We start from the raw sequence: 22,712 nt of genomic DNA, 5'->3' as shown, positions 1-22,712 counted from the left end.
AAAAAGGTTTATAAATCATTAAATTTATAACACAGAGTACAAACCAAGAAAGTAAATTTATTTATACTACTAAAATAGTTTTTAAAGTCATTTATAGATCAGCTGCTACAATTATTTTTCCTGAAAGATATAAGTAACATATTACTTTTAAATTACTTCGGTCAGTGAAATATTTAATAAAAATATTTGTTTCTCCATATAACAGGTATGTATAAAATAAGCCTTTTAAAAACTGCTGTTTTATAATCCTCTATAAATCAGATGATCTGACTTTTCAGAGTCAGGAACAAATTACAATAAGGGGTATAAATTTATGAGTCCTAGTGGAAGGAAATCATACCCCTCTCTATTAGCAGTTGTGGGACCCTCAAAAGGTAAATGATGAAGCCAATGACTGATTCCACAATCAATATTTTCATTTAAAGGTTTATGGAAAATAAAAAAAACAAGGTTGATCTAGAATCATAAGATTTTAAGAAAACCAAAGCAGTTGACAGATGAGAAAGCTCAGTTATAGATGCAAAGTTACAGGTAAAATACTATGGTAGTACAGAAATACATTTAACATTCTTCATATGTGATAAAGTTCACTATCTTGGCTTGAGGCACTCAATAAAATTTATCATGTGCATAGTAAATTTTTATATGGAGTGTTCTAAAAACTGCAACAAGTGGACGTGCAGAAAATTAAATCTTTCTTCAAAAACCCAGGATAGCTGGTTAAAAAAATGGTTTACCAATTCCTGAAACTGTATTTCTTAATTTAAAACAAAAGCTTCAGGATATGTCCAAAATAAACTGCTCTGAATGTTCCTACCCTTAAGAGTCAAGTAAACAAATATATTAAACCTTGTGATACACATGCTTTAAAAAAAATCCTTGGGAGGACCAAGAATTTCTTCAAGGAAAAAAAAAAGGAAATGTAAAAAATCCCAAATACCTATGTTTGACCTACATCTCAGTGCCTTATTGTAACATTTCATCTTGAAGACTTTTTTCCTCCTCTTACCTTCCCTATTACACAATTTCTCTCTTTTCCCTTGCCTGCTTCTCTCCATCCTCCAAAAACAAAAGAAAAAGAATCCAAACACACACCCAGATGACCTTTCATTACTTTTGTTCCTATAAGCAGCAGCTGACTAAGGAACTCACAACTAAATGGTGTAAAAGGGAACATACAGGGAAAATCCGTGGTTACATTTAGGGAAGCTATCTTACTAATAACTCAACAAACTTTGTGAAAATCTAAGTTAAAAAATCGGTAAGATTCACAAGAAAGGAGCTGAATCCCTCTCACTGGTTTTTACAACATAGCAATAACAATTCAGCCCAGGATCAAAACAGATTCTCTGTGGAACCGCATATAATTTACACCCCTAAGATACCCTTAACACCACTCTCAGTGAGAACAGAAATGATTCTCTCATATGATAGATAATTAGGTTGAATAAACGACTTAGATATTCCACATTTACATAAAGAACTTGACTTCCTTTAAAAAGAAACCAGTTCTTTCAAAAAGAGCTCTGAATCCTGTCTCTGGTTAGGAAGTCTGAAAAATTCTTGGAACTTGAGACATGATTTTCCCTTTTCTCACCCCTTATAAGCAGAAACCCCTTTTCAGGGCATTTTCAGGTTGCACAGGTAGGACTAAGTGAGAAATACGGCTCCAGAGCCCATTCAATTTGTCTGGGTCCATATGATTGTAGGAATTGGGTGTGTTAGAGCTGGTGAACTTGACTTTGAGGAAATCTCTCACTTTTTCTTCAATTTCCTTTAGGCCTAGACTGGTTCCAAGTGTCTCCTCCTCCAATAAGACAGTCAGTACTAAAGCTACATCTTTGAAGGCTGCATTTTCATGGTCACAGTATTTATAGAAGATCAGAGCAGAGCCTGCGGGCAGTGACTCAAAGCGGTGCACCACGGCTGCATTCTGGCCATTTTTGAATCCATTGCTCAGTTCCTGATCTACCTCGAGTTTGACAGTATCACTGTCTTGAGCAGCTTTGCTTGCCCCGTCAATCCGGATGGCGCGAACACTATGGAAGGAAGAATAAGCATCAGCAATTTGTTCACTCAGACATTTAAGTGCTTCTTCAGCATCTTGGGCAGCAGTGAGCAGCAAGATAGCAGGCTGAGGCCGAGGGCGGGAGCTATTAAGATGTTTTTCCAGGAACGTTAGGCTCCTTTTCCACAGCTTCTCATCTTGGCCTTGGTACTTATTCCTAAGTTGGTTCATCTGGTTCTGGAACTCTTGAACAGCAGCAGTGGTTTCTACTTCAGGAGTACGAAAGAACCAAAGACTCCCAAAGGCAAGAGGAGCTATTAGGAAAAATGGCCACCACCACTTGATCTTGAGAAAAGATACATTTTTGGGTTGTCTAGTCAATTCTGCTCAGAAAAAAAGAAATGACAGATATAAATACCATTTTCTTAGATTCAAGAATGAATGACTTTTAAAATCAGTATTAATCCTTATAAACATTAATTAAAAGAGGAAGGTCTTTAAAGAAGGGAACTGATAATTTTCTTTCTTAAAGAATTAAAATAATTTATCATGTTCTCAAGAAAATCTCAATACCCATAGGCTTTGAGTTATGTGTATAAATATGCATATATCTCTCCAATGTAAATATAAGTCTTCAAGGAAAAAGTAGCATTTAAACATATGAAATGGCATAAACAGGTCAGAAACAATATTTTATAAAGCAAAACTATTATTAATAATACTGCTAATAGTTGAGAGAAAAATAGAATTAAAAGACATTTTATAAAATACTTTTAAATTTAAAAATTCAGCAGTTCACATTTCACATGGCCAATTATCCCAGGTGGAATATTTCCTTTTTCTTTTTCTTTTTTTAAAGACAGGGTCTTGCTCTGTTGCCCAGGCTGGAATGCAGTGCTGCCATCAGAGCTCATTGTAACCTTGAACTACTGGGCTCGGGAGATCCTCCTGCCTTAGCCTTCTGAGTAGCTGGGACTACAGGTGTGCGCCACCATGCCTGGCTAATTTTTCTTATTTTTGTAGAGATGGAGTATTGGTATGTTGCCAAAGTTGGTCTCCAATTCCTGACCTCACAAAGTGCTGGGATTACAGGCTTGGGCCACCTGCCAAGGTGAAATATTTCTGAAGTATATAAAGGGATAAAGGAAAGGATGCAATATAAGTGAACATCTTCCAGATATTGTAATAGCTAGTTGTCCCTTTAAATTAACTGCATTGATGCCTATCTTTTTCTGGTATAGAAGGTAACACCGGTAAAATTTAGTTTGTATCCCTAATTATTATTAGCAATAACATCAATTTACATTTATTTAGTGCTTTTCAGTTTATAAAGCACTTTCTCATATTCTACTTCATTTAAAGAGTTAATATGATAGTACCTATACTTTTATGCCTTTTATTTATTTATTGACTGCTTTAGGCTAATAATTGTACTAGGGACCTTTTTAGAGCAGCAATTCTTATGGTGTGGTCTGTGGGGGTTACCTTAAGACCCTATTTTGGGGGGGGGGGGTCCATGAGGTTAAAGCTATTCTCATAACATTCAGATGTTATTTGACTTTTTCCATTGTGCTGAATTTGCACTGATGGTGCAAAAGCAATGGTGGGAAAAACTACTGATGACTTAGCATGACTCACAGGGCAGTGGCACCAAACAGTACCAGTGTAGTCATTGCATTTTTCATGGCCACGCATGCAAGGTTAAAAAAAAGGGGCCAGTTTCACTTAAGAATGTCATTCATGAAGCAGTTGAAGTTACTTATCTCATTAAATCTCAAAATTTGAGTATATATCTTTTCAATATTCCATGTGAAGAAATGGGAAGTATACATAAAGCACTTCTGCTGCACAGCACAGAACAATGGTTGTCTCAAGGAAAAGAATTTTGCGCACCTAGGTGTAAGCCGATTAGTACTTTTTTAATGGAATATCATTTTTTATGTGAAAGAACAAGTACCAAACTGTGGTTAATCAGACTTGTGTACCTGGCAGACGTTTTCTTGAAAATGAACAAAGTGAGCCCGTTCTAGGAAAACAACTGACAGTATTCATCAATTATAAAATTTAAGCTTTCAAGTGAAGATTAGGATTTTAGTAAAATTCTATCTGCTACCATAAGCTTGACAGCTCCCAATACTGTACTTAAAGACTTTTTAAAAGTCTTAAGGCCGGGCACGGTGGCTGATGCCTATCATCCTAGCATTCTGGGAGGCCAAGGTGGGAGGATCCCTTAAGCTCGGGAGTTCCAAGACCAGCCTGAGCAAGAGTGAGACCCCCTCTGGACTAAAAATAGAAAAATTAGCAGGCACAGTGGCGTGAGCTGTAGCCCCAGCTACTAGGGAGGCTGAGGCAGGAGGATTGCTTGAGCCCAGGAGTTTGAGGTTGCAGAGAGCTATGATGATTACGACACTGCACCTTAGCTCCAGCCAATGGAGCAAGACTCTGTCTCAAAAAAAAAAAAAGTCTTGAGATTGGTAGTGATGTTAACAAATCTGATCTTTCCTATTACAAATGTGTCAACATTTGGAAGATCTGCATATCTTAGTGAACGAGTATTTTCAAAATGACCAGTCTATGATACTCCATTCAAAGTATAAGAAAGACCAATTAATTTTAGTAGGGTACAAAAAGTTCATTACTATGGTTTCTATTTCGTATTTCAAATAACATGTAAGAAACTACCATTTGTTGAGTTTTGGAGAATACCAAAAAAGAATATCTGACCTCACATAATTATCTGAAAAGGCTACTAAAATTATTCATATCTTCATGAAACTAGATTTTCTACAGATACTTCAACTGAAGCAAACAACATAGGCCAGATGTTGTGGTTCACACCTGTAATTCTAGCACTTTGGGAGGCTGAGGCAGAATGATTGCTTGAAGCCAGGAGTTTGAGACCAGTCTGAGCAACACAGTGAAAAATTAGCTGGGCGTGGTGGCACACACCTATAGTCCCAACAACTTGGAAGGCTGAGGCAGGAGGATCACTTGAGCCCAGGTGTTTGAGGTTACAGTGAGCTATCATGACACCACTGTCCTCTACCCCTGGCAATAGAGCAATAGACTGAGACTGTGTCTCAAACAAACAAACAAATAAACAAGCAATATATTGTAATGACTGAATGCAGAAGCAGACGTGAAAATCCAATTCCATTTTATTAAGCCAGGCATTAAAGAGATTAGAAAAAATGCAAAACTGTCACTCTTCTTAGTAATTATCTAAAAATAAATTAATATTTTAAAAATTTCTCAACTTTAATTTCTAGGTAAGCATGAATAGGTATTAAACTTTCGCCTTTTTTTTTTTTTTTTTTTTTAAGAGACAGGGTCTCACTCTGTCACCCAGGCTGGAGTGCAATCACAGCTGGCTGCAGCCTCAAACTCTTGGCCTCAAGCAATCCTCCCGTCTCAGCCTCCCAAGTAGCTGGGAGCCACCATGCCTGGCTAATTTTTAAAATTTTTTGTAGAGATGGAGTCTTGCTCCATGAGTCATGTTACCCAGGATGGTCTCAAACTCCTGGGCTCAAATGACCCTCCTGTCTTGGCCTCCCAAAGTGCTAGGATTATAAGCATCAGCCACCATGCCTGGCCCCATATTTTTTTTTTTAAAATGCTCTTTGAAGTTCTTAATAACTTTACTAGTGTAAAGGGTTACTGAGACCAAAACGTTTGAGACTCACTGGTAGTTTATTTTTTTAGTACTCATTCAGGACAATAAACAGGCATAGAGAATTTAAGAAACCTGCTCCAAGCTACACAGGAGCTAAGTGGTCCAATCAAGTTCAAATACAGGTCTGTGAACTCCAAAACCCATAATAATTCCATTATGTCATTCTATGTGCTATCTTTCTTCTAATTCAGCAAGGTTCACTCAGTTAACAGTATCAGTAGCTTTACTTATTAACTTTTATCTTGGTTTATGGACAATAAAGTGAAGGAGAAAACCAGATGTTGTCTCATATAGTTTGTCCATAGAGAATTTCACTGCTAGTAAAAAATATTATTTCCTATGAAATGCTTAAACTATGATTCTTCAAATAGCATCAGTCATACTGCTGTCATTTTTAAACAATTATGGACCACCAATTTTAGAGACCCATTTAACAAAAACCAAATAGACAAACTTACGTTGGCTAGAGGTTGATGGAGACTGGTTTCCAAGCTCTGATTTCTGAATGCTGTCATCTAATGATAGGAATAATAAAAGAAGACGGTCATCTTATATTTTATAAATTGAGTTTTTATTTCTAATAGAGAAAGAAGATATAAATTCCACCAAGAAAAAAAGAAGGCAGAGATCAGCCAGAAGCAGAAGAAAAAGCAGATTATCCGAGTGCACATCAGAATGAAAGCTCCTTGAGACACAAGGCCTATGTCTTTCATAGTTATCATAGCATGCAGTGGTCTAGTACAAAGCAAACACTTAATATGTAGTTATCCAAGAAAGCCCTGAAGTATCTGACCCATAATTATGTAATAGGATTGGTGAAACTTCTGTAATAAAGTTAAGAGGACAAAGAAAATAGTACACCATAATAAAAGGAAATATATTATACCATCTGAAAAACTGCCATATATTGAACTCTTGCCTGGTGAAGGTGCTGTAAAGAGGGAGGAAAAGGACAAAATGTGGATTATGGATTACTGTGCTATCAGGATAAGGTGTTTTAATATAAAATTCAATCTTAATCCTAACTATTTTCTACCTCAAACTGATTCAAATATTTCCTCTGGGGCTTCTGACCATTTCAAATATTAGTCATATTTTAAAAATCACATTAAAAAACTGTTCATCATTTCTGTTAATAGACAAGTAATTCTGTTTTAGATCTGTGGTTAAACGGAGCTCAAAAATTATTTTATCACAACATCAAATCTCTACTTCCATCATTATTTTAGAAAATAAATTAAAAAGTATCCTTCTGCTTCCCTTTTCCCCTCCATCTTTTTTTAGCATGCCAGCAGATTTTAACATCTAAGAGAGGGAATAGAGGGGCATGGTTCTGAAGGTAGCCCAGCTGAGGTGTCTCAGTCATATGCCCTATATTTACCAGTATTGTCACCTATCACTTGCCTGGAGTTTTATAACTTTTATATTAATATATACAAATGATCTTCCTGGTATTTTGCCAACAGCTTTCATTTGAGAAACACTGGACTAAACTAGAGGAATAAAATTAGCACTGCTAAGATACAGAAATAGACTTTTAGGTCATATGACAAAAAACCCAAATAAGACAAAATGACATCAACTGTAATTCCGAAGCATATTGTTTTTCAATTACTAGTTTAGCTTAGAAAATTTAGTTATTTAAAACTTTCTAAGTTAGGTCATAAAAGTTACAACTAACAAAACAAAACAAAACAAAAAAACTCAACCAAATAAAAAACCCCAAACCCATCAGATAATGTTTATCCTGAATATCTCCCTCCATGGTTGCAAAGATCAAATGAGATAATATGTATGAAAATGCTGTGAAGCGCTATTCTATGATGTTAATGAAGAATAGCTAAATAATAATTATATACCATATGTAATATTTATATAATTCATAGAACACAAGCACACACTTAGCAGGGTATACACAGCTGAAGCAGGACATTGTCTAAAAGGTCATTTCTATCCCTCTTATTAAAATTATTACAGACGGTAACAAAAACTGAAAAAAATCTTTTTAAAAGATACAGCTCAAGCTTTTTCAGTTTGAAGAGTATGGTAACAATCACTCTATAGAAGTCAAGAGTAGAGGGCATGAATCCCTATTACACAGTATATTAACAATAAATAAACATTAATAATTATATGATATTTAGACTTTAAAAAATTACATTTACATATATAAGCTGATTACAATTACATAGGTATAGGCACTATGATCTCTAAAGGCAAGAAAACTGAGGTTCACAAAGGTTAAATGACTTTACCAAGATTACTCTATTTGTAACTACTAGAGATAGAACTGGAACCTAAGAGCTTTAACTCCAAACTCTGTCTTCTTTTCTCTATACCAACTTCTGAAACAGATTCCAAAGCATGTTTGTTAATGGTGTGACTTCTCCAAAAATATATATACTTCCCTATTCTCACTGTTTTATCACCTGGCAAATGGGAAAAAGTAAAGACAGTGGTTCCATCTTTCCCAAACGCGTAGGATACAGTCACAGAAACCTGAACTGGGGCCTGTCTGCCTAGGGAACTGGTGCTAACACGGGATGACAATAAGAATCTAAACCCCAGTGTCTCAAACACCCAAATCTAAAAATCACTTTTTTTCTCACCAAAGTAGGCAGAAATATTCAGTTAAGAGAATGAGATATGAAATTTAGAATGCTAAGAAAAAAATTGAAATATGATCTTGGATTGAAAAGGAATGTATGATAAGGCTATTTAAAAATCACTGGAGTCTTCTTCCATTTCACTGAAAATATTTTCTTCCTATTCATTGTTCTGTCTTAAAGTCCTCATATGGTTTAAGGTCTAAAAAATTCTGTTACACGCATATTTCTGGTACGTTACTTCTATATAACGCTCAAAGTTCAACATAGTACCTACATATGGTAGGTGGTTATCAACCAATGTACCACTATTTAAGCCTTAGTAAGTATACTAAAGACAAAGTAGAAATGCAAACAGATAAAATACTAAAAATTAGCTGTCAATTTAGCAACTAAAAAAAAAATCTATTTCTGCATTTCAATCAGATGTTCAATATAATTATTTTTCCTTCTGCATTGCAATGTCTTATAAGAGGAAATAAAAATTATACAAATATTTTCTGATAACAGTATGTATTAACTTCACTTATCTGGAAGTCATTTAGCTGATACTAATTAATTACCCAGAATATATAGTTAAGAATTAAGAAATGATATCCGAAGCCTCTGAGCTTTTCCCAATATATATACTAAAATTCATGTGTTTTTACTTCCAAGAGTATCTCTTAGGTCTTCAAATTTAATTTTAATGTTTGATTCTGGTTATAAATATAATTCTAATAAGCTGAATAATTGATATTTGGTTTCCTAACTATAATAGGTCAGGAACAGCGAATTATAAGAGGAAATGGTCTTCTGATAGTAAGCACACACTCACAGGAATAAGAAATGATAGCCAACAAAGCAAGGGCAAAAAGCTATTTCAGTTTAGACAGATAAAGAATTCACTCATATGTGGAGTAGAACTTTACTGCTGAGAAAGAAAGAATTGTGACCATTACTACTTTACTCATGGATTGCCACAGAAGTTAACCTGCCCAACTACAGAATTAATCATTCCATGAACAAGGGATAGATGATGGGGATTTGTATATTATCTAAATAAAAGTAAAGGGATACATGATGACCTTGAGACCTACTGTGGTTAGATAAGTAAAGAAGGGATAGTGTTTAAAGGTCACTTAAGGTAGAAAATATGAAAGGTTTTTTTTTTTATACAGTCAAGGTGTAATGAGGACACATTTCCACAGAAAGTATGATAGGCACCAAGTTCAAAGTATGAACATTTCATCACAAAAATTTATGGCATTTCTTGAATTCTGTGACATTTAATCCATTCTAAACCTACATATGGAAACGTAATTTGTGGATTTCAGCCTTTATTACATAAAATAATAGGTATATAAAGCTGCTCTAAGTGGTGATTTATGTAAAGACTGCTAAAAACAAAACACAGGTATTGTCAAAAGAGCAGAACGTCATTATCATATACAGACTATACTGTTGCTAGAATCGACAGCTTGTCAAGCCTAAACCCATCATTCACCGGTTTTCTCATACCACTATTTACATTCTACACCCAGTTCATCTGCTGCCAGTCCAGGCAAATGGAAATCACTAAACTAGTAACCATAGTTGTCCTTTTTAGTAAAATCACAAACAACCTAAATACTTATCTGAAGAACTAAATATTTTTATCAAGAAAAACACAGCAAATAAAATTATCTCAATAACAGAGATTTATCTACTTACTATGCCTCCTACTCCTTATTCTTGCAGTTTGTTTGGCCCATACTTGAGAGGGTGTTTGATATCCTGAGGCTGAAGCAAATACATATATCAAAATATCATTTCCCATACTTTGAAAGTTTATACCATATTTCAGTATTATACAATAAATCTATCAGAAAGGCAAAATAAACTAAGGGAGGAAAATAATAAAAGCAATAGTTAACAGAAGAAAAACATAATTTCAAAAGATCATATCAGTGAGGATGAACCACTTCCCACAGCGAAGCATGTAGCAAATAAGTATAATATCACCTAACAGACAAAACTAGGCACAAGTCCTTTGCTGTGGTGTATGAGAATGACTGAGTTCAAAAACACTTCATTAGATTTTAATGTCATTCAAGAAGAAAAGTTAGCCATTTACTACCTTTCTCTCTATATATGTATATTTATCTATTTATTTATTTAGAGATGGGGTTTCACTCTGTTACCCAGGCTGGAGTGTGTAGTGGCATGATCATAGCTTATTGTAGCCCTAAACTCTTGGGCTCAAGCAATCCTCCTGCCTCAGCCTTTCGAATAGCTGGGGCTCCAGGCACGTGCCACCACACTCAGCTAACTTTTAAAATGGCTTTACACATAAGATCTCACTGTGTTGCCCATGCTGGTCTAAAACTCCTGGCCTTAAGCGATACTCCCGCCTCAGCCTCCTGAGTATCTGGGATTATAGGCACAAGCCACTGTGCCTGACCTATTTACTCTTGCAAGTAAATTACTTGCGGTAAAATAGCCCTGAACACGTTTCCACATCACAGAGTAGTTATCACATGTAGTACTGATGAGTAGTGTTTTAAAAAGGCAAAGAGTAAAATGACTTTAAAATCCTATCAGAACTTTAAGTTGGGAGAATAAGGTAAGGTTAGATTTGATTGATCGAGTAATGAGCAGACAACCAACCACTCACTCAGCACTGAAGGTTGCTTATTGTGAACAATGAAGTCTTGACCTGAAACAGAAAACGGGGATAAGGTTATAGACTACTTGAAAATAAAAACAAAAAAGATATATAGACATTTTGCTTGTATATTGTGGATACTATTATAAAAAAACCCAGAACAACCAAAAAACACAAACCTCTCATCAGTTCAAAACATTCTCTCCATATTTTTCATTTTAAACTTAAAAATGTTCAGGACTTAGAAAAGGAGTCAGCTTTACGATCATTACTATCAAAATAATGGCTAAAAAAGTATTCAATGTTTACCAGTTATCAAGTATAATTTACTTAATTCTCAGACTTTATGTGGAAAACACTACTATCCTTATTTTAAAAATAAGGGAAAATTAAAATTAATAATTTTCCTGAAATTACATATCTAAAAGTAGTGAGGCCTAAGCAAGAATGAGACCTCATCTCTACAAAAAATAGAAAAAATTAGCTGGGCGTGGTGGCATGAACCTGTAGTTCCAGCTATGCAGGAGGCTGAGGCAGGAGGATCACTTGAGCTCAGGAGTTTGAGGTTGCTGTGAGCTATGATCATGCCACTGCACTCTACCTGGGGCGACAGAAGGAGACTCTATCTTAAAAAAAAAAAAAAAAGGTAGTAAGGCTGAGACACAAATTCAGGCAGTCTACCACTGGGCACGGTGGCTCATGTCTGTAATCCCAGCACTCTGGGAGGCCCAGGCAGGAAGATCGCTCGAGGTCAAGAGTTCGAGACCAGCCTGAGCAAGAATGAGACCCTATCTCCACTAAAAATAGAAAAATTAGCCAGACACAGTGGCATGTGCTTGTAGTCCCAGCTACGCAGGAGGCTGAGGCAGGAGGACCACTTGAGCCCAGGAGTTTGAAGTTGCTGTGAGCTAGGCTGACGCCCCGGCACTCTAGCCCGGCAACAGAGTGAGACTCTGTCTCAAGGAAAAAAAAAAAAAAAAAGCGATGTGGAAGAAAAAAAATTTTCTTGAATATTTTATGTACAAAGACATTTTCAGTTAATTAATAATTAACTAAAATTCTGAGAAATTTGATTTAAAAATGCAAAAAGGAAAAATAGTAATACAGAAAATAAAAGAAAAATGTCACCAATGATTCTAACATCCTGAGCAAATCATTCTTAGCGTTTAGTGTATTTCCAATCTTTTGTTATATTTTCACAACATTCGATCATGAAAATTTTCAACGTTGCAAGCTAAGTTGTAAGACTTTTACAACGAATACTCGTATACCCACCTCCTAGCTCACCACTGACTTTTTACTGCATGTGCTTTATCACTTATTGATTCATCTTTCCAAGCTCTTGCAACAGAGTTGAAACTATACTATATATAAAATGTTATGTCCTTATTAGAATACGTCCATATAAGTAGGTCAAACCACTATATTGGTCAATTAAACTAAAAATAATCAACCCATTTATATTGTAAGCAAGGTCATTCAACAAATCACAGAAAGCAGTAGTGGTTTGTTTTGTGTGTTTTAAATTCAAATTCAGATTTGGGTATAGAGAAGAATAACTCAAGAAGCAAATTCAAGGGTAAAAAGATATTGGTAAGTTTTTTTTCAATATTTATATTAAATTGCAAAAGAAGATCTTCAAAAATAAAGAATAGTATTTGACCAGGCCCACAGGTAGACCCGTAAACATGGCTTTACTTACTTTGTGATGATTGCCAAAATGATTCTCTATATTGACCAGATGATCTGGTAGTTTGATCTAAAAAGTAAACAAACAAACAAGCAAAAAAACTATATTATAAATCACATTTAACTTTTAAATTTACATTATATGAGAGAACAATGAGTATTTAATCGAAAGAGCAAAAATATTCAGATAAACTGCAGAGAATTCAACACTTGGGTGCATAATTTATTTAAAACACATACTTGCTAAAGAGTCCTATCGTATCTAAAAAATTAACTAATTAATTACATCTTTTCCCTAGCCGCTTTTTAAAGAAAAAAATTGTAAGACATGGAACACGGCATGAGGTAAGGAAATAATGAAATCTTTGAGTTTGGGGAAAATTTTAAAAAGCTTACAATGATGGATCTTCTTGAAATCATTAATATCCATTTTGCCTTAAATTTTTCCTGCAAGTGGGCAATTCATTATGTATTTTAGTCTGCTTTTCTTAAAAATTTTTTTCTCCATAAAAAGTAGAATTTATAACTAGATTTGTTTACAAGTGATCAAATTGCTATTTTGGAAACAGAAGCATTTGACGCATAAAGGTATAGTAGCTAAATATTTTTGATAGTATACTTCTATCACTAAAAAAATTTTGATCATCAATCCCTGAAACATTTTTTCTTTCTTACATTATATACATGCACTATCGAAATAATACATTTATTAAGACCAGGCTAGGCAATATAGCAAGACCCTGTCTCTCTAAAAAAAAAAATTAGACAAGTGTGGTCACATGTACTTGTAGTCCTAGTTAGTTGGGAGGCTGAGGTGGGAGGATTGCTTGAGCCCAGGAATTTGAGGCTACAGTGAGCTATGACCATGCCACTGCACTCCAGCCTGGGTGACAGAGTGAGATTCTGTTTCTACAGATAGAAATAAAAAATAAATGTATATAAAATTCTATTATTTTCTTCCTGCATTCCAGTGGATCTTCTTATACCTCTTTGGTGATGACTAGTCCAGAAGATAACCTAGGAAGACCCGTACTCTTAATATGTCTCAACATTTTGTTCTTTAGCTAGAGTTTTCTTCTGTATGTGGGTATGCTTCAATAAGGTCACACAAGAACTTTTAAGAATTCTGAAGGGATCACAGCACCTAGAGTTTATGTAGTTCCAAACTGCTATATGCTGGTAGCAATGGCAGCAAACTATTGGCTATAAGAATGACTTAATTAGCCTCTAATTTTTAGAGTTTTATGTATACATATGTGAACACTAATAACAACACAATTTGTCTACTATGTGCCAGGTACTTTCTAAGTGCTTTGCATATGTGAATTAATTTAATCCTCACAACAACCCAGATGAGACTGAGGAATACAGAAGTGTGAAGGACTAAAATGTGTGGATTCTGGCTCCAGAGCCCAGGTTCTTAACCATTATGCTAGACTGTTATATATCTCCTTTTAGGATTTCTATAGCAAGAAAGAATGGGGGAAAATGAGGAGGGGTGGGAAATATACAGAATACCAAATACCCATAAAGCAAGCTTATGGGCTTATTTTTAAAGTGGAATGATGAAATAAAACATAGGAATTACAAAAATTTTCAGGAGGTGGTTGGGGGAAGTGGAGAATTAGTTTTCTGCAGGACTAAAGTATAAAATTACTCATTATTTACAGAGTTTACAAATTAATTCAGTACTATCTTAAGCTTCAAATTGGTATTTTTCTCTCTTCAGTAAACTCTTTCATTGAATAAATTTAAAGATAAATTCACATAAACAATCAGAAACTGTTAATTATTAACTTGGTATGAATTTGAACAATCCAGAGATAAAAGTAGTTATCTAATTATATTAAAACTTCTCAATAGCTAAGTGACACTTCTTGATCGTATGGTAAATTCCAATGCTAACGTGATCAGTTTCTCTACAAAATTCAAGAATAACAAATAATTCTCCTTTTTAAAAAGTTAAATATTTTTCTTTTAATAGTATTAAAATTACTGATTCCACATATACATCTGATTAGTAGTATAATGTCATGTAATATCTAAACAAATAAATCACTTTTAGCCTGCTTTTTTATTTATGGAAAATAAGATGTTTTCGTGCCCAAGAGTTATTTGTGGCTGGGCACACTCACTCCTATAATCCTAGCGCTCTGGGAGGCCAAGGTGGGAGGATCACTTGAGGCCAGGAGTTTGAGACCAGCCTGAGCAAGAGAAAGACCCCATCTCTACAAAAAAATAGAAAAATGAGCTGGACATGGTAGCATGCACCTATAGTCCCAGCTACTCAGAAGGCTGAGAGAGGAGGATCATTTGAGCCCAGGAGTTTGAGGTGGCAGACCCTGTCTCAAAAATAAATAAATAAATAAATATTAATAAAAGAGTTATTTCTTTTCAATAAAAAAATTTTTAAGTACTTTTTAAAAAGCAAATTCACAGAATACCTTTGTATTTTAACTAAAAAGATAGCTCCTGTGAGAAGAGTCCTACGTATATAAGCAATCTTACCTCCAGACACATCAGAATCCCTGGATCTGACCTTAACAGCAGTGACATCACTGTCAGAGCTGTCTTGATCATCTTCTTCAGTTTCTCCTAAAGAGAAGTAAACAATATACCAGTATAGTCTTTGTTCTAATGCTCAAAAGATCTGAATTTAAAAAAAATAATTTAACATGAAATGAAAGCTTTTAAATTAAAAGATACAGAATTGCTGTTTAATTATTATGCTTACTATTTTGAATCCCAAAGTTCTAAGTGACCTAAAATTGAGCTCATTTATTTTGTGTTCTCTGAGGCACATAATTCTTTCCTAAACAAATATTCAGAGTAATATCTAAAAGACTACATTCTGAGGCTTTAATGTAGAGTCAAAAATGAAGAGATAAGCATTAAATAATGGAAAAATTTTAGTTTATGTGGTGAAAAACCATATAGAGCTAGTGTGCAGTTAAATTCAGACAAGATTAGTGTATATATTAACGTGGTTGTAGCTGTGTATCTGTGGTGGAAAGGTAGTGTACACATTTCCACACATAAACACTTTATTATGCAGACAACTAATCTCAGATTATGCTAGGCTTAAAGATGAACTAAATTTTACTCCTGTACTTTTCAAACATAGACTGGTTTTGAGAATTTGGAGAAGTGATTATTTTAATACCATAATCAGAGGCCAGCAACATGCCAGAAATAGAACATATTAGCTGTGCTTAAAATGAACTCAAATAGACAAAAGATGCTTAAAATATACATAAAGGCTCATTCATCACTCATTTCATCCTATTTTACTTGCCCACTTAACAGTTCAGATAAACATGAATTTTTTTTCCTGAAGAAAAAAAAAACCACAATTTTCTGGTCTTACCTCTTACGTACCTATCAAAATGGCTCCTAATGTAAATAAAAAGATTTAGAATATTTTGCATTACAAAGAGAATACCTCCTTCAGAGAAATTGAGCTTCTCTTGGACACTGTTGGCTTCTAGAAGAAAAAAGCATATATCAAAAATTAAATATATAATATCAAAAGTTAAAGCTTAGGAATAAATAAGAGCATCTAATTTAGGAAAATGAACAGAAAGATACACTAAATAATCTTTTTTCTGTTAAATCACTAAAAATCTATCATTTCCTTCTAGGCTAGCTCAGAAATAAGTCTGATACAAACTAGAATCAGAAATAAAGTGTTTATTTTTCCTTCAGTCATGGTCTATTTTTACTTTAAAATGTAACCTGCATGTACAGAGTACATTAAGTTCTACATTGACAAATATTTCAGTCCCTATAGGTTTACTACTATATATTTTCATTTTCCTATTTGCCAGATTCTCTACACTCCTGTGAAAAACCTACCACACTCACTGAACTGACAGACCATTTCTTTCAGTGCACTGGTGCATCCGAAGAGGAAGTATGAAAGGTAAAGAAACCCTTTTCCTAGTTAAGCAGATCCATGTATTAATACATCACTGTTTCTCAGAGCAACAGAGAATTTGAACAAAGATAAGTAAGCAAAATATATCAAACAAACTTTAAATGTAGTGTTTTTTCACATGCAGTATTTTTACATGAGCTATTCTGAAACTTTTTAAAAAATAAAGTGAGATAGACCCAAATGTGGGCATTGTACAATTGGGCCAAAATATTGTTGAATGATCCATGTACAAAAGTAGCATGATTCAGCCTTCTTCAACAAAGCTGAGAAAATGTTTCTTTTCAGTTTTCATGTGTGTTGATTTGACCTCTATTTGTTTTTTAAAATGGAAAACAGGATTGTGGAAAGCAAACACTATATGGCGAATTTGGAAATTTTTTTTTTCAAATCCATTTAATTAGATTAGTCTAATACTAGTCAAATTTTGAGTTCCACTGAAAATACTCCTTGGCAGTGGCAAGTGAAAATCAATATCTGGAATATTTTTAGAAAAAAATCCTAACCCTGAGAAAACTGCTGATAACACCACGTTACTCTTCAAAAGCTAGAATCTGGTATATTATGTGCTATTTTAATCTAAGCTCCTTAGGGAGACTAGACTGTCCCTTTCATTTTCTCTTTTTTAAAAGAGAAAAATGAAAAGTCAAACTTGTCTTAGTATTGTTCCCTTAAAAATATTTTACTAACATTTCCATTCCTACAAAAAGGTATTGTTCCCTTTTGGAAGTTTTATTTTCTAAGTGCATAACTATTATAGTACTTTGTTACTTGTAAAGCAGTTTTATACTATTCATTTATATAACTATTCACATAGCATGTAACCAAAAGACGCTTTCTTAAGAATCACTGATCATATCTTAGTTATTATCTTAATAATATAGGCCCTTAATATTTGTATGATGCTATTTAGTTTTCCAAAAAACCTTCATGACTGTTATCTGATTCCCATATCATCATAAGGGAACACTTTCATAAGTAAGGTTCATAGATATTAAGTGACTTGTCTAAAGGTGTAGAACTAACATTAATAAAACTGACTTGAACACGGGCTCTTCTGACTTCTAGTCTACTACCCTTCTACCACCATATCAGTTGTATTCATAATAGCACATAGTAAGCACTCAGTAATTTTTTGAATAAATGAATAAATGAAGAAAAGGCTGAGAGCTGAATCTTTCCTAGTATGAGAGGTTCCAACAACTCCTAGATGTAAGTCATGTAATACAGTAGGGTTTACTAAAGTTACATTTATATTAGGACATTATTGTTTTACATAGTTACTCTTTAAAAATTATTTGGTTTAGCAAAACATATTTAAGGCTGAATAGACTTTAGTATCTGTAACAATGAAAAGAAAGGAATATTGAAAATTTACATTCCTTCATTGAGCTATCAGAAAAAATGAACAGTACAATAATCCCTCCTTTTTTCATTCTGATATATTTTATTTCCATATACATTTGAAGCTCCAGGTCAATTTGTCTACAGCCAATTCACTCAATAATCAATCCTCCATTATACCAAGTTGCCTAAAATTCAATTCCATCTCCTTTTTTCTACTTATCTATGTGTTGTCTAACTTGCATGGGGGAAGAGTGTTTAAGAATTATTTTTTAGACAGTTTACATAAGGGAGCTCCCCATTTATTATTTTATTTTATTTTATAGATGGGGTCTTGCTGTATTGCCCAGGCTGGTCTTGAACTACTGTGCTCAAGCAATTCTCTGGCCTCAGTGTCCTGAGTAGCTGGGAATACAGGCACATGCCACCACACCTGGCTCTGTTTATTTATTTATTTATTTATTTATTTTTGAGACAGAGTCTCCCTCTTTTGCCCTGGCTAGAGTGCCATGGCATCACCCTAGCTCACAGCAACCTCAAACTCCTGGGCTTAAGCAATCCTTCTGCCTCAGCCTCCCGAGTATCTGGACTACAGGCATGAGCCACCATGCCTGGCTAATTTTTTCTATATATTTTTAGTTGTCCATATAATTTCTTTCTATTTTTTTAGTAGAGACGGGGTCTCGCTCTTGCTCAGGCTGGTCTCGAACTCCTGACCTCGAGCGATCCTCCCACCTTGGTCTCCCAGTGTAAAAAACAGCATGGCTCTAACATTTGAGTTAGTTGCTGACATACAGAAAGTGGTTAAAAATAAATATTTGTTTTCCTGAAACTCTGTGCTTCAAAAAAAAAAAAGTTTGTTCCACGAATGAATAGATTTTATGATCAAGACTTTTGCTAATATTTCTCATATTATGATAAATAACATTACTTAGCAACTTAAGAAAAATAGTCTGAAATTAGTACTTGATAATTAGATTTCATTCAAGGTTTGAAACATTCCACTTGTTTTCATCTTTTTAACCAAGCTGTAAAGAATGTACAGATAAATATCTAAACACATTCTGATGATGGATTAGTAGCACCTACAACTACACAAGCTTTAATTTCATTTCCCTTTTTTTTCCCCCATTTTTTCTTTTCTTTTTTTTTTTTTTTTTTGAGACAGAGTCTTGTTCTGTTGCCAGGGCTAGAGTGCCTTGGTGTCAGCCTAGCTCACAGCAACCCCAAACTCCTGGGCTCAAGCAATCCTTCTGCCTCAGCCTCCCGAGTAGCTGGGACTACAGGCATGTGCCACCATGCCTGGCTATTTTTTCTATATATTTTTTAGTTGTCCAGCTAATTTTCTTTCTATTTTTAGTAGAGACGGGGTCTTGCTCTTGCTCAGGCTGGTCTTGAACTCCTGAGCTCAAACGATCCACCTGACTTGGCCTCCCAGAGTGCTAGGATTACAGGCATGAGCCACCGCGCCTGGCCTCATTTCCCTTTTTTTTTTTTTTTTTAATATTATTCAGTTTCCTTGGTTTTAAACTTGGCTGCTACATGTAGAAGGTTAAAGCATTAAAAGGAATATATTTAAAATAAAAGTACTACTCTTCCTTATGCTCATGCACAATCTTTGACAATTAAAATCCTATTTTGAGCAAAAATATTCTTATTTTTAAAAAGTTATTTTAAGAAATTATAAAGGCTATGGCTTTAACAAATATATAGACAAATAGTATTTAATTAAATCATGCTGTTAAGAAGGTGTTACTTTTCCAACAATCTCAAATGATTAAGCAGAGCTACTTTCAGAAGTCCGAGGTGTTTATGTTTGAAGAATAGATGACTTACAATGATTTCCTCTAATGGAGACTAACCACTAACTATGCCACTTTTGTTTGCTTTCTTTCGTTTAACTACAATTTTTAAGGAAAATACAAAGTCCCAGGTAAAATTCAGCCTGTGAAGACTCATAAAATTCCCTAGATATTTTGAAAGCCCAGGTGCCAACGCACCTGGATTTATACTATAGACCTTGCTATTCAGAGACTTATGGGATGTGCTTGGTATGATGAATAAAGGCTACCCAAGAAAATATAAACTTGGCTTACTTTGTGTTTTGTCTGCGGACAAAGACATGAACATATCACAAATAGACTGCTGTGCTTTCCCAAAGGAAGACTAGTCAGAATACAGGAGTCATTGTCTCCTTTCTTCTTGGGCTGTCAGTACAACCTAGTATGGAGTGTTGCAATAAGTATATGTTCAGGCAAGTATGTAACTCCTGAATTTACTCTTAGAACAAACAAATGACAATTTGAGTGATTTGCTGTCTTTATTCCTGCCATCAGTATAAATCAGGGGTCAGCAACACTTTTTCCATAAAAGACCAAACAGTAAATATTTTAGGCTTTGTGAGCCATGTAAGGTCTCTGTCAGGTTTTTTCCCCTCAAAATGTAAAAATCCTTTCTTAGTTCATAGGCTGTACAAAAACAGATTGTGAGTCAGATTTTTTACCCAGAGGATGGAGCTTTCTGATCCCTGGTATAGATACCTTTAAGACTATTCAGTGACAATCATGCTTTTGAGAGCAGAGTCAGAGTGGGGCAGCAGGAAGGCAGCAAGGAGAGAGCAAAGAACAGTTTGGAGATAATCACTAGTATTCCAGCTTCATGAATGGCCATTTCATATACTCCAAGGTGTACTAACATTACTACAAAAGGAATCAGAGAGTGCTATTCTCTGTAGTAAACCTACAGAAAGTCACTTTAAAATGGCAAATGGTTTTTAAAAATTTAGTTTTTCTAATACAGTTCTTATAAAAATGATTTCTAAATCCAGCATACAAAGTAATAGTGTTAGATTATTTCAGCTCCAAGTTCTCTTCCAATTAAGAGTCTATGGCTTAAAAAAAATTTTTTTTAAGTTTTTAAACAGAGTACTTGAGAAATTCTGGCACATAAAAGTATTAGACATGATAAGCTGCATACTGCAAAGACCACTTTCAGTACCCAAACTGAAGTCTCCAAAGAATTAGCCTGAACTTAAGTGAAAGATGAATTTAATAGAGAAAGTTGCAACTATTTATAAAGAGAAATGAAGCTTCTCTCTTTTTGGCTCATCTTTAAATTTAGAGAAGAATTAAAACTAAGTCCAACAGCATTCAATATAGGTTCACTTAAAGCCACATACTAGTATCCATGTCCTATAATAAGGCAAACACTTGAATTAAAACCAGTTCAACAAACATGGCAAGGGATACTGAACTTATCAAAAACATCTCACATTCGCTTTCTGAATCAAGGGAAAAACCTTAATTGTTGATATCTCCTTTTTCCTTAACAGTAAGAATTAAACTAAGACTTATAAAAATGAAATAGATTTGTTAGTACATGTTCTTATATTAATTTAAACAATAATATAAGACATAATTTCAGGCAGAATAAAAATCAAGGCCATTCAAGGTAGGCCATGGTCATAAGGACAGCATCCCACAAGCTGAGATAATAAACAAAGTAATATTCTCCAGCCAGCAACCAAACGTATACTCTTTTATTCTACTGATAATCAGAACCCTCAAAGGGAACTTGTAAGAATTAGGGATAAACAAACCTAATTCACTCATTTCAGTATTTCCATTTGTTTTGTATGCCGAATCTGCAAGAGAGAGAGCAAGAGCATGATTAGAGCTGAAAAGGAAATGCATCATATGGTTCTTTACCACAGGTTCATCATCAAAACCTTAACAGATCTTTATCATTATAATACTTACAAGGACTATCAACTATATATCAAAATAAATTAACGTAATTCTTCCTTAAAGAGAATGACTGCAGAGCAATAGAAACATAATACAAAGAAAAATAAGTTTCATTTTTAGTTTCAATGATAAAGCATCCTTAAGGGCCAATAAACACTGAAAATGAAGTAGAAGTAAACTGTTTGGAATGACCTTACTAGTTTTCTTTCATAGTTATGAAATCAATTAAAGGGCAATACTTTTTTTTTTTTCCCCCCACCAACCCACCTCCCATAAAGGGCAATACTTTTTAAGGTTTTAGTCAAAAAGAAAAGCAGCGATATTTTATAGCCGTGTGCCACAAAGCCTCAGTCTAGAATTTTTTACTAGCAGTATACTGGAAGGAATAAAAAGTCTCTGACCTTGGTTTAAAATCACCATGCTAACAAAAAGAACCAGAGCAATATATAAGAAATAATCTCTTAAAAAAATTAGGAAGTCCTTTATGTACTGACATGAAAAGATCTCTCAATATATGTTAAGTAAAAATAAACAAGAAAGTGCAGAAAAGAGTATTTAGCAGGCCAAAATTTGTGTTAAAAAAGGGAGGAAAAGGGCCAGGCCCGATGGCTGATGCCTGTAATCCTTGCACTCTGGGAGGTCAAGGCAGGAGGATTGCTTGAGCTCAGGAGTTTGAGACCAGCCTGAGCAAGAGGGAGACCCCGTCTCTACTCAAAATGGAAAAATTAACCAGTGTCATGGCGTTCACCTATAGTCCCAGCTACTCGGGAGGCTGAGGCAGGAGGATCACTTGAGTCCAGGAGTTTGAGGTTGCAGAGACCTATGATGACACCACTGCACTCTACCTGGGGCAACAGAATGAGACTCTGTCTCAAAAAAAAAAGGGGAGGAAAAGATAATTTATACATGACTTTCCTTAAATTTCCAAAAAATATCTCTGGAAAAATACTTCAGAACTGACAACACTAGTTGCTTCTGATGAGGAGAATGAGTGGTTAAAGCGGGTAGGAAGACTTTTCAGTGTCTATCTATACTAAATTTTGAGTTTTGAACCATATGAATAATGTACTTCACTTTTAAAATAAT

The 22,712-nt window shown here is 34.6% G+C and overlaps 1 protein-coding gene across 2 annotated transcripts in view; it reads right to left on the bottom strand.

Annotated features, from left to right (window-relative positions):
- Positions 1 to 220: 220 nt before the first annotated feature.
- TOR1AIP1 (torsin 1A interacting protein 1) overlaps positions 221 to 22,712 on the bottom strand; it is a 30,423-nt gene continuing 7,931 nt past the window's right edge. The window contains exons 4-12 of one of the 2 annotated variants that reach the window (XM_069480281.1): positions 21,479 to 21,523; positions 16,045 to 16,086; positions 15,111 to 15,197; positions 12,616 to 12,672; positions 10,923 to 10,964; positions 9,980 to 10,048; positions 6,568 to 6,612; positions 6,140 to 6,196; positions 221 to 2,391 (exon numbers count right to left, since the gene is read on the bottom strand). In XM_069480281.1, the coding sequence (XP_069336382.1) occupies positions 1,601 to 2,391; positions 6,140 to 6,196; positions 6,568 to 6,612; positions 9,980 to 10,048; positions 10,923 to 10,964; positions 12,616 to 12,672; positions 15,111 to 15,197; positions 16,045 to 16,086; positions 21,479 to 21,523 (1,235 nt within the window). In that variant the 3' untranslated portion in view covers positions 221 to 1,600. The remainder of the gene's footprint in view (positions 2,392 to 6,139; positions 6,197 to 6,567; positions 6,613 to 9,979; positions 10,049 to 10,922; positions 10,965 to 12,615; positions 12,673 to 15,110; positions 15,198 to 16,044; positions 16,087 to 21,478; positions 21,524 to 22,712) is intronic. The other variant, XM_069480282.1, reaches the window with a different exon arrangement.

This window comes from Eulemur rufifrons, chromosome 8 (assembly GCF_041146395.1).
Source record: "Eulemur rufifrons isolate Redbay chromosome 8, OSU_ERuf_1, whole genome shotgun sequence".
NCBI classification, from domain to species: domain Eukaryota; kingdom Metazoa; phylum Chordata; class Mammalia; order Primates; family Lemuridae; genus Eulemur; species Eulemur rufifrons.
Note: the sequence above shows the minus strand (reverse complement) of the source record. Positions and strands in the feature narration are given on the sequence as shown.